This window comes from Eucalyptus grandis, chromosome 5 (genome assembly GCF_016545825.1).
Source record: "Eucalyptus grandis isolate ANBG69807.140 chromosome 5, ASM1654582v1, whole genome shotgun sequence".
Classification (NCBI taxonomy): Eukaryota; Viridiplantae; Streptophyta; class Magnoliopsida; order Myrtales; family Myrtaceae; genus Eucalyptus; species Eucalyptus grandis.
The window spans coordinates 4,410,345-4,422,085 of NC_052616.1; the positions used below are offsets into that span (position 1 = coordinate 4,410,345).

An 11,741-nucleotide genomic window follows, 5' to 3' on the forward strand; every position below is an offset into this window, starting at 1 on the left:
CCAGACCAGAATCAAAAGCTTGATCACCAGTGGAAGTAGAGCAGAGTGGATTTGGAGGATTTTTCATAGTTTTCTTGTCTTCATGTGGTGGTGGGTGAATCGCGACTATGAACAGAGAAGAATCAAGTCGAAGAAGAGGAAGGAGAGAGACGATTGGCAGAAAGGGCAAAAGCTGAAAGGATAGCGGAAGCTTTTGTTGATATTCTGAAATTTAGTTTTTAATTTTTTAATTTTATTTTTCTTACATATCTTATTCTGCTTTATCTCGTTTTGAGATGAGATTTTTATATCCAGACTATATCCGCATTATTCCAAACATCAAATAGAATAAAAATTATCTTATCTAGAATTTTATCCAGCCCACAAAACGCAGCCTTAAAGCTTTACCTTCATTTGTCATCGGTATGTTAATTTACAGTTTTTTGTAATATTTATCTGATTTTTAACGAAAACTAATATATGATAATTTTGTCACGAATGCATGAATATAGGGATTTTGATGGTTAAAAAATCACTTTAGATATATTTATCATAGAAGTTTGAGGTTTTCTATGGTCAAAAAAATTAGTTTGCAGTGAATTTATTGTAAATGTAATAATATAAGATCTTGTGATATTAAGTTATTAACGATGGTAATTTTGGAAGACCAAATAAATTGAGCAGAATGTAAAAAAAAAAAAGCACCAAATGACGACGCCTTTCGCTCAAGACGCGCGCACTCGCCGGGCTACGGAGCGCGGAGGAGAGATGGCGGATTCGCAGAGCAACCGCGCGGCGGTTCAGGCCACCAACGACGACGCCTCCGCCAGTAAACTGTACGCTCCTCCTCCCTCCTCCGCTCTCTCTCTCTTTCCAATTTCCTCTGCAACTGCAGCTGTTACCGATCGAGTAGGATCTTCGATGTTCGGGATGGAAGTCGACGGTGTTCTCTCGGTCTCCTTTCGTTCGGAGCTCTAATGCAACGAAAGAATGAGTTGAAATAGATGGGATTCGTCGATGGCTGTGCCCGGATCGGTTGAGATGAAATGGGCATGGGGCAAATTTCGTTTTTTTTTTTTTTTTTTTTTATTCCTTCAATGACAGTTTTTGGTGCCCCTTGGGGGACGTTGGCGGGTCGCCGCTGTCGTTGGCGATGGCGTGGGCTGAGGTTTTTCGCGAGCGAGACGTTCGGCGTTGTTCCTTCGCTTGTGTGGAATGATTGGGAGGCTGTGTGTGTTGGTGAGGAATGCGCTTTCTTTTGATGATTCGATGGGTGATTCGGTCGTCCTATGAGGGTTTTGTCGAATTATTCTTGAGGGATTTTAATACTAAGTATCGTCGATGTGATATATTCTTTCATGGGCAGCCTTGAAATTTCGACGTATATCAAATTTGTAATTTTTCGAATACTTTGGTTGACACTGAGGATTTTGTACTTGTTGTCCATTCGAAGCCGGAAATCGTGCAAACCATTGAACTGAACCCCTAACCAAACCAATCTGCTTTACATGGTTCGGTTCGGTTCAGTTCGAGAGGGCTTTTTAGAAATGCTGCTCGCGAACTAAAGCAACCCATTTTAAGCAGTTTGATTTGGTTTTGATTTTGTCGTAGACATAACCTTTTTTGTCGTTTCTCTCTTTAATTTTAGACCTGACACTAGTCCTGATTATCTTACCATATACATCTATGATGCTCCTTTTATTTCTTGCTATAAATCTTGTGGATGTTTTTGGGATTATGTATTGACCCTTTTGAGTTGTTACACTTGAGATCATATTTGATGGAAGAACCCAATTAAAATAGGTTTTTTAATTGTTTTGTTTGGAGGATCTTTAATGCTTACTTGTCAGCCAGCTGGATAAACTTGACATGTCGATGTTTTATAGTGTTCTTGCTTGTTATTCATACTTGGAGAGCGTGTGGTGAATCAGTTTAACTAGCTAAAGAAAACAATAGAAAAGCATCATTTGGTTCAGTTTGGAGCCGAACTGAACTGCAAAATTTGGTTTGGTCTGGTTCCAAACTTCAATTTTGTTTGGCAATTTCATTTTTTTGAACCATATTAATGTGTTTTGGTTTGATTTGGACTTGAAACCAAATCAAATTACGCTGTCTCAACCCTAATATTACAGAGCTTTGATGAGGGACTTTGATGTGGCTGACCAATAGTTAGTGTACACTGTTCAACTTTTTGCACCATATCAAGGATGTAGGGTTAGAAACTTGCCCTGACAAATTTATTATGAAATGGTTTGTTTTAGTTTTGTCCCTTAATTTAAGTCTGGGATGAATTATCATTTAATGGTCATGTTATCCAATGTCAAGTAATATATTGATTATCACCGTTGTTAAGTTAAATAGTTGTCTAGTTAGTATGATGTATCACTTCACCATTCAGTGACAAAGGGGTGAGCCTTTACATAAAAAAAGTATGATATTATTAAAGAAATAGAATTATTGGGAGGGCCTAAAGAATAGCTGTTCAGAAAAAGATTGGCTACAACTTTAAAATGCAGAAGAATTTGGACAATAAAGTGTTCTTGGCTCTGACAACCTACGTAGGGCTATCATGAAATCTTTTTTTCTACACTGGATGGAGATTAACATAAATTTGATGTCTATAATACCTGAATGGAATCTCTTGCTCTCTCCAAATTTTTGTAGTGCTACCTGTTATTCTATAATATGACTGACCTTGGTGCCCCCCCCCAAAAAAAATGATAATTGGTTCTAATTGTCATCACAGCTCTATGGCTGGAGGAAAAGATATTCTGAGAAATTTCATGTTTTCTTGGGGCTTGTGTTGCAGGTCATGTGTGAAAAAGGGGTACATGCAGGATGATTATATACATTTATTTGTTAGGAAGCCTGTGAGAAGATCCCCCATAATAAATCGAGGTAAGAGATATGCAGAATTGATATGTACATGTAGAAGCTGCTTCTGTGTCTTTAAATAACTGGCTCCTAAGTGCCTTCTGATCTTATAATCTTATAGATGGGCTTAACCTACCATTAACTTTTCAATGTTTTCAGGTTATTTTGCTCGATGGGCTGCCTTAAGAAAGCTTCTATACCAGTTTCTTGATTGTGAAAGACATACTGAAGAAAAAGGAACTAAGAAACAGATATTATCGCTTGGAGCTGGCTTTGATACAATGTACTTTCAATTGCAGGTACTTGAGTTAACGTTGGTTTTAATCAATATTATGACTCAAAATCACTTGGGTTGATGTCTATTCCCTCATAAATGGGCATCTTTTGTTGTGCTTTATATTTTGAGGGTGGGGGTGAATTGCTAAATAGCCAATTTTAGCTATTAATGTCTGACTGTCTTGCATTTTGAAAGTAATTGAGATTGAGAAGTATGTGGGCAAAGAGTTATTTTTTTCCTTTTCTGTAGATCATTTGTGTTTCTAGTTGGTCTTGTTTGTTGTTTAGAAAAAAATTTGTTCTGAATTATTAAGTTGTGATGCCATGAACTTTCTTTTGACAGGATGAGGGTAAAGCACCAGATTTGTACGTGGAATTGGATTTCAAGGAGGTAAGATTTGGAGACCTCAAATCATGCTTCGAATTTAAATGTGCTTGTAGCTCTTTGGTGCGAGGGCTAAACTATTTGTTGACTTATGTCAAGGTTTTCACAGCAGCAGCAGATCTGATTTGAGAGGATTATGCTTAGCATATGAGATAGAATTGCTCTATGTTGTTCTTTTTTCTTTTTTTCCATTTTTTTTCCAAACTACTTGATTTGTGCTACCATTAACAGCATTAGGTTCTTCTCTACAATTAAGAGATTTTCATGATTTAATGTAAGAGAGAAAGGATTAAAATAACATTATACTTCTCAGGTTACTAGTAAGAAGGCTGCCATTATTGAGACCTATGGCCAGTTGAGGGAGAAAATTGGGACAACGGCATATATATCACGAGGTACTTTAGTAGTTTTTGCTTGTTGGAGAAAACTTAGTTATTGGTTTCCAACAGATCATATCATCAATAGCACTGGTTTGCTATATGATTTGAGACTTAAGAAATGTGGTCTTGCCTGGTCTAAAGTACAATCGCAGATGATCAAGGTTTAGTTGGTTATGGAGGGAAGACCTTGTTTTTCATGTATGTCATGTTTACAGACTAAAGCTTTCTTCTACCCTCTTTACTGGAAGCTTCATGCTATAGATAATGGTACTTACTTATGCTAAGAGACATTATTTTTCCTTAAACCTGCACCTTCTGGATACTGTTACAGAGTTAATTTGGTCCATAATTAACTCAGAAGCAGGTCAAGAAGGGGAGAGAAAGGAGTTTATAGATGTCTCATGTTTTAGGTCCTTTGCCAATTTGACCCTGATGGAAAGCACTTGATCTGGTTGAACTGATAAAATTCTTCTAATTAGAGTTGACTCTGAGCAAATCAACTTTCAGGGAATCATTTTGATATTGTTTTTTTTTTATTTATTTTGGTCATGCATTTTGATATCTTTCAGGGCATCATTTGGTCATTTTGATATCTGACTGGCTACATTTTAGGTGCTTTTGAGTCACAATATGCCTGATAGAATATTCCTTTGTTGCGATTTCTTTTATATTTTTTTTATTTTAGTATGTAAAGTTGATTACTTACTGGCTGTATTTGTTGGCTAAGTGATGCACCACAGATTGATCAGTTATACAGATATTGTGCCAAACTAAGTATTAGTAGTCTGCCCTTTCTTTTATTTAAAGTAGCTTTTGGAATTTATATGTCATAATTTATGAACTGGAGCGAGTAACTACGCATCTCACCAATTTTATAAGGCCAAAATGACTAAAATACCACTAGAAGGGAGATTACTTTAGATCAGTAGCTGGTGTAAAAACTTTTATCTCTGGGTGTCTTTGGCTAAACTTCTGTTATGGATTGGTGTCTTTCCAGGAGATGTCCCCACCTTTTTCTCAATGACACATGAGGTTCTCCTTTAAGATACATGGAAGTAAAAGACACCACAGATAGATTAGTTATACAGATATTGGTTCTCTTTGTTGCGATTTCTTATAATTTTTTTGATTTTAGTATGTTAAAGTTGACTACATACTGCTTCATTTGTTGGCTAAGTAATGCACCACAGATTGATCCGTTATATGGATATTGTGCTGAATTAGGTATTAGTAATCTGCCTCTTTGATTTAAAGTAGCTTTTGGAATCTATATGTCTTACTTTATGCGTCACACCATTTTAAGGCTAAAAGGACTAATATACCTCTAGAAGAGAGATTGCTTTAGATCGGTAGCTGGTGTAAAACCTTTACTTCTGAGCAGAACCTGTATACATAATTAGTCGATAGAACAATTGCTATCTGATTTCCATCAGGCCTAGATTAATATCAACCTTTCTAGGCACCCTTCATACTCTACACCCATCAAATTAATGAAGTCCTTCTCTATGCATGTGGCACAAGATCTTGTGAAAGTAGATGGTTGATTCCTTGCATTATGGAGAGGAAGTCCATAACAAAAATTCTTTGTGTGACATTTAGTGCCCTTGTGCTGACTAGTCATGCCATTAATTTCATATATTGACCATGTTTTAGTTTTGATATTTGATGCTTCAATTAAATGCTAGTTTGTGTGGGTTCTAAGTTCTTGCTAGGACTCGATATATACCTATCAATATGAGGAAAGCAGAATCTTCTTTCGTGGTTCTAGCACATTGTCACTACTATCCATTGTATCAGTGTTCCTCTTATGTTCAGATGCATGAATTTGTCTAAATTTTATTATGTTAATTATTTTGTTCTTTTTGGTTGTTTTAATAATTTTAAGCTTGCTTTAACTTTTGTAGAAAAGGGAGAAGTAATTAGTGAACATTACAAGCTTCTTCCAGTTGACTTGCGTGACATACCAAAGTTGGATGACATTATTTCATTGGCTAATATTGATCCAAGGTATGCATGTGAGGTCCTGATCACAATAGTCTGCTTCTTTATAGTTGATGACATTGGTCATTTGCATTCCCTTTATGCTTCACTAAAATTGATTTATGTGATATTACTAGCAGTGGCTCTTTTTCATTTCTTCAAATGTGCCGTTGTCTGATGATTGTGTTTGTCAGAAGTATATGATGTTCTACTATTCTCTGCAGACCCCTACTTCTTGCCTTTGGCTTAAGTTGCATGCTTATTCAGGGAGTTTTGAGCTATTTGAATCTGATGTTGTTGTCAGCCTGCCGACCTTTATAATTGCAGAATGTGTCTTGATATACTTGGCTCCAGAGTCAAGTCAGTCTATTGTTGGTTGGACTTCAAAAACATTTTCAACAGCAATTTTCTTCTTATATGAGCAGGTTCGCTACCTTTTCTTCCCTCATTTCAGCCTTCATTAGTTTATTGTTGTTTTTGGCGTTTAAGTTTCATCAGTTGATATGGGAAACTTTTTGTCTTTATTAACAGTATGAATTTTTCAATGTATCATTTTACTGGTGATTTGACAGATCCATCCAGATGATGCTTTTGGGCTGCAAATGATCAGAAATTTAGAGGTCATCTCTTAGAGCCTTTGCTTTTAGAGGCCAGATAAATCATCAAGTTGTATTGCAATTATATTACCTTGTCTTGGAACTGAACGATAAACAGGAAAATCTCTGACCCTTGACATTTCCATTTACATGAATACATTTGCTGGAAGTGATCTTCTAAATAACCTCAGATATGTGTATATGGGCTAAAAAGTTGGATGACTGGGATTGATAAAATTACCAAGTAGTGTAATACTAGCAATTGTTGGATAGCTGTGTGCAGCTGATGATGACGTGAATAAGAATAACATAACGTTGTTCAAGTGGGGCATTTTTGGACATGGTCAATAGACAAAAGGAGTAGGTGCATGTGCAAGCAACTATCGAACTTGTATCAATAGCTGGAATTATTAGTGCCTTTAGAGTTGTAGCTAGATGGGTATCTGCTAGATGGAACTGTCTGTCAATTATTTTTTAATGATAAATAAATTTCATTAAGAAGTACCAACAGGCACCGACATGGTCAAACATTAACCTAGTCAAATAGTCAAATTCAATGCCGAGACATATTTATAGTTGATGATGCATGCAAGATTATGTCAGCTTAGTTTTGGTCCTTTTATCATGTAAAATTATGCTTGATGTGAGAAGGGAGCTGGTCTCTGTTATTTTGTTATGTGCCAACTCACTGTCTCGTTTTAGATTTTCTGAAGTCTTCTCATCTTAGTCATTTCCACTGTTTTTTGACTTCCGTTTAAGAGTGGAATGCTAGACTTTGTGATGGATAGTCATAGAGAAGTACCATAACAAGGAATTATGTTTGACTTTAATTTTTATGAAGATAGTACTGTTTCTTGAAGATGCAGTATTCTGTCAATCCTATGAAGAACTATTGTAAAGCAGTTTAAATATCGAGAAGCTGCCTGCATATTGGTGATGTTAGATTCGCTTTTGACATTAAACAGAGTCGTGGCTGTGCTCTTCTGGGAATACACGCTACTCCAACGTTATCAGCAAAAGAAAATCTCTTTATTGACCTGGGTTGGCAGGTATATTTTATTTGTTTTTCAGATTCTTAGGAACTTAATTCATTGCCTTTTTGTGGCCTCTGGTGAACAATAATCTTAACTCATAAAATATCTCAACATCTTTTCAGTTTAAAATTGTTCTCCTGATTGTGTTACATTTATGTGCAGTGAGGCATAGGTTAACTTGTCTATTTTGAAGTATGCAGTGATAATAACGACATCAAAACATGCCTTGCACAAGATCATTCTGTTGGTTGGAGTGTGTGTTTGTTTTTTAAACTATTGCAAACCATTTCCTTTTGACATCATCTTTTCCAGGACTAAGAGTAATTAACTCTTCAATGTTCAAAATCTTCTTTTATCAAGTTTTGCTGTTGGCTTTTTTTGCTATGATTTTTTCAATCAGAGTTCCTCTATACTGGACTTATAAAGCATAGCAAGATGTTAAAGTAAATCTTCATACAAGGAATGAAACTGAAACCAGAAGAGCCCTTGCTGACGGTGTATCATAAAGGGAAAAATTTGAGTATCTTCATATGTTATTCCCAGAGAAGAAATGTTGACAATCATTTTGCTTAAGAATCCTTGGGCACCTATCAAACCTGCCAAGGCAGAAAACAGATTAGTTCCACTGACTAATAAATGTAAAATTAGAATAATCAAACTCATTTGAATCTTGTACTGAACTCATAATGACTTTGCAATTAGAAAGTTGGCTTAGTGATGATTATTATTTGAGGATGCAAAATCTAGTGTTAGTTTTCCTTTCAAAAAAGTGTATGAGTTGCTTGAATAATTCAATTAGAAGTGATGAAGTTGGAGCAGAGATAACTCAATCTTCAGGGTTTACTAAACTGAGAGAATCAGAATGGGTAAAAAAGCAGTAATCAATATGAAAAAAAACTGCTTACAACAAAGTTAGTGAAACTTACAAGCTACTTTGTCCTGATCCTTCTAGTTGATTCTTTTGTTACAAGCCATTTTCTCCTGATGATTTACCAATTTTTTTTAAGTATATTACAATTTTGTAGCTAGAGATGAAACTTACTTTTAAAGTTTCATATAAGCCTCACTTCATATATTATTTTCTGAGTTCTTTTTTCCCCCTCTGTAATAGGCTTACTATATTCCCTTTTTGGTGCATAATAACAGATTACTAATTATTTCTCTTTTAACTTCATCATAAATCCTTGTAGAGGGCCACTGCGTGGGATATGCTCAAGGTGTACAGCAGTTTTATTGAAGCTCAAGAGAGGCGCAGGTTTGTGGCCCGTTATTCAGGAAAATCGCCTACTTTCACATTTTACCAATGACTATATTCTTGAAAAGCACAGGCACTTCCTTTCCGTGCAACAAACTCAGAATATGTGATTGAAAATAAAGTGCTTAGGTTAATTTAAGCCTAGGAATTTTCCTTGAGTAGTAATACTACTGGGTGTCAGTCTGGCAATTCTGGATAAAGTTCCTTCTGCTTCTGTTTCCATTTGGAGATCAATACTTAAAGAAAGAGTAATTGCGAGATATTGCCCATTTGGTTGGATGACAAAGACAAATTGCAAGCTTGGATGAATCTAATGGGTAGAATTTAGTGCCTCTTGCTAGTAGCTTGGAGGGATGTTGAATTAGTACTTTTCATTTTCTAAAGCTTATTCTTTGTAATGATGATAGATTGCTGCCTCATATGGTTAACCATGTCTGTACACCAGGAACTGCTTTTCATTTAGATTGTCTGTATAAGCAATTCTTTCTGAACTAATATTTGGAAACTTAGTAGATATCTATTTGTGTTTCCTGAAATATGGTTACCTATGAAGTGTGTACTCTTGTGAATTATGCTGTTGAGTTACGTGTTAGCGATGTTGCCAAGCTCAACTTTGCCTCTGCATGTATTGAAAATTAGCACTTTGTTATGAATGTTTCTCATATTTTGGTAGTTTGACTTCGATTTTTGATATAATCTAGTGATACAAATACTCGCTTATGATTGGGGACTCGTGATTGAGTAGCTACAAATCAACTTTATGCATGGTGTTGTGTCCTCGTTTAGAATGTATTGTTCTTGTGACAAATCATGATTACTCCAGACAGTTTAAGATATTGAAATATTGAAACAGGGATATAATGGGTGAACTTTCTGCTTTTGCACGCCATGCCTTTGCATACTGATGTGGCATTTTAGTGGGGCAGAAAGTTTCATCTCTTTGAAGGACTTTTGTTTGGTTTGCCTTGAGGTCCCATCTTTGTCATCACCGGACCACTGAAGCGCTTTATTCTTTTAAGGATTAAGATCACACTTTGATTCTTTCACCATATGAGGCACTTTTTCCTCTTCGTTTTGATGTGTGAAGCTTTTTAATTCTTTCTATCTATTACTCTTGGGTGACTTCACCTTCTGGTTCTCTGATTACTAGGATTGAGCGACTGGAAATATTTGATGAATTTGAAGAATGGCACATGATGCAGGCAAGTCAGTTTCGCATTCTTATTTTGGGAAAAGGGTCTATTTGGAAATTATCCTAAATCGTGAGCACTTAAGTATAGTTTGTAGGGCATTGCCCAAATTATGGTCAACTAGCAACTAATATTTTAAAGGGCTAAGAAAGTCATGAACTTGTTATTTTGTCGAGGGCGCCACTTTTGTTGTGTGAAAACTCAGTGATTGCATAAACTAGTGTTGCCTGTTTTTAGCAGACTCAAAGCTTGGTCATGGAAAACTGTACTCATGGAGAATCTTTACTTTCAATCTGATACTGCGGCCCATCTTCATGATTTTTTTTTTATCCTTTCACTTGAGATTTGAGGTCCATGTTTCAACTTGCATCTTTGGAGAGGATATGGGAAAATATCTTTGATTCTGTGTTAGATTTCATGCATTTACAAATTTTCTTGACCTTCTGATTTTCAGGAGCACTATTGCGTGGCTTATGCAATCAATGACTCAATGGTACGTATGTATATATCGCTAGTATTTTTCTTTTTATATGTGTGATGATCTGGCAAAATTTAAATATCCTCTTTGCTAAGAGCTAATACTTGCGAGACTTAAAAGGAGGCTCAGAAAGAAGACATCGTTCATATACTTTCAGGCATTAAGTTTGGTTTTTGAAAAGGTGCTTTGGTTCATGGAAGGTGTTTGCTAACACCTCACGAGCCAGAACACTCCAAAGCTCACTTTTTTTGGAAGCACCTTATAGGTGATTTTGAAGCCAAGGCCTATATTAACTAAAATAACTATTATTTAAGAGATTTTCTCAGTAATTTGGTGATTGTGTGACACAGAGAAACCATAAGGTTCCAAATACCTTTAAAAGTTGTATCCACAAGACAACACACTACATCAAAAGCTACCGTTGGGAGCTATATCACTACCAAACGATACATATCTCAAATTGGGTTGATTTTAAAATGTTTTACCACTTTATAAGGCATTATCAGAGGTTGGTGAAATTGCCTTGTGTCATATTCAGGTGTAGGTTTAGTAAATCTGGCAACGTGGTCATGACTCAAATAATAATGTCCTTCCAATAATTGTAAAAGATTTCCATCAGCTTTTAGTTTGCAGTGAGTGGTCAGACTCAATCTGCCCCAGTACAGACAACGTGACATTAGCATTAATGCTTATAGAACTTGGAAGCATGCAACAATCGTTCAAAACTAAACTCGAGGGTCAGAATGATTTTGGGTAACACCTGCTAGTCTGTGTTCACTGGCCTTCCTTTTCTTTGAACAGTAGCCTCAGTCCTGCATAGACCTATCAAATGGAACAGAATCTCACATACTTTGTTTCGGTTGCTGTTCGTGATCCGCAGGGACTGTTCGGAGACTTTGGTTTTCCTAAAGAGAGAGACCAGCAGCCACTGCAATCCCCGTGAATTCACACGGTTTACGGCGTATCTAGCCGAGGTAGCGACATGTGCGCGAAAACGGCATGCCGGTTCGATGTGTCTACAAGGTGCCTGCCGCTTACTTAGATATTTTGACGAGTTGGTGTGTATGTGGATGCGTCTTCTCAGTTCATTTCGTTTTGGTTTGACTTTAAGCAAAGACAGATGCTTCTCTCTCTCTCTCTCTCTCTGTGCCTCTGCTAGCTGTTTGGCAACAGAAAACGTGGGGGGGTCCCATAGACGCGTCCCTGAATTTATTTGTCCCGAGTCCTATGTGGGGTCTTGAGTATATTTCCGGATCTATTCCTGAGGCGCATCTACACTTATCCTTATGCTTGGCTTCTTTCTTTCTTTCTTTC

At 36.5% G+C, this 11,741-nt stretch overlaps 1 protein-coding gene across 2 annotated transcripts; it reads left to right on the forward strand.

The window, feature by feature from the left end:
- Nucleotides 1–671: 671 nt before the first annotated feature.
- LOC104441368 (leucine carboxyl methyltransferase 1 homolog) lies at nt 672–11,741 on the forward strand. 2 transcript variants are annotated; one of them, XM_010054497.3, is made up of 13 exons: nt 672–815; nt 2,789–2,877; nt 3,013–3,152; nt 3,473–3,520; nt 3,828–3,909; nt 5,799–5,901; nt 6,179–6,299; nt 6,447–6,494; nt 7,436–7,519; nt 8,695–8,759; nt 9,910–9,961; nt 10,404–10,442; nt 11,308–11,741. In XM_010054497.3, the coding sequence occupies exons 1-13, from the start codon at nt 688–690 to the stop codon at nt 11,368–11,370; spliced, it is 1,062 nt and encodes a 353-aa protein (XP_010052799.2). In that variant the 5' UTR covers nt 672–687; the 3' UTR covers nt 11,371–11,741. The 2 variants fall into 2 exon arrangements, with proteins under 2 accessions (XP_010052799.2, XP_010052800.2); XM_010054498.3 differs by lacking the exon at nt 5,799–5,901 and having other exon boundaries at nt 6,202–6,299.

Excerpts from the sequence above, each read along its gene's own strand:
- LOC104441368 (XM_010054497.3), top strand. The coding sequence starts at position 688 with ATGACGACGCCTTTCGCTCAAGACGCGCGCACTCGCCGGGCTACGGAG. Across the intron at positions 6,495-7,435 it reads AAATGATCAGAAATTTAGAG|AGTCGTGGCTGTGCTCTTCT; the intron begins GTCATCTCTTAG and ends GACATTAAACAG. Across the intron at positions 8,760-9,909 it reads GAAGCTCAAGAGAGGCGCAG|GATTGAGCGACTGGAAATAT; the intron begins GTTTGTGGCCCG and ends TCTGATTACTAG.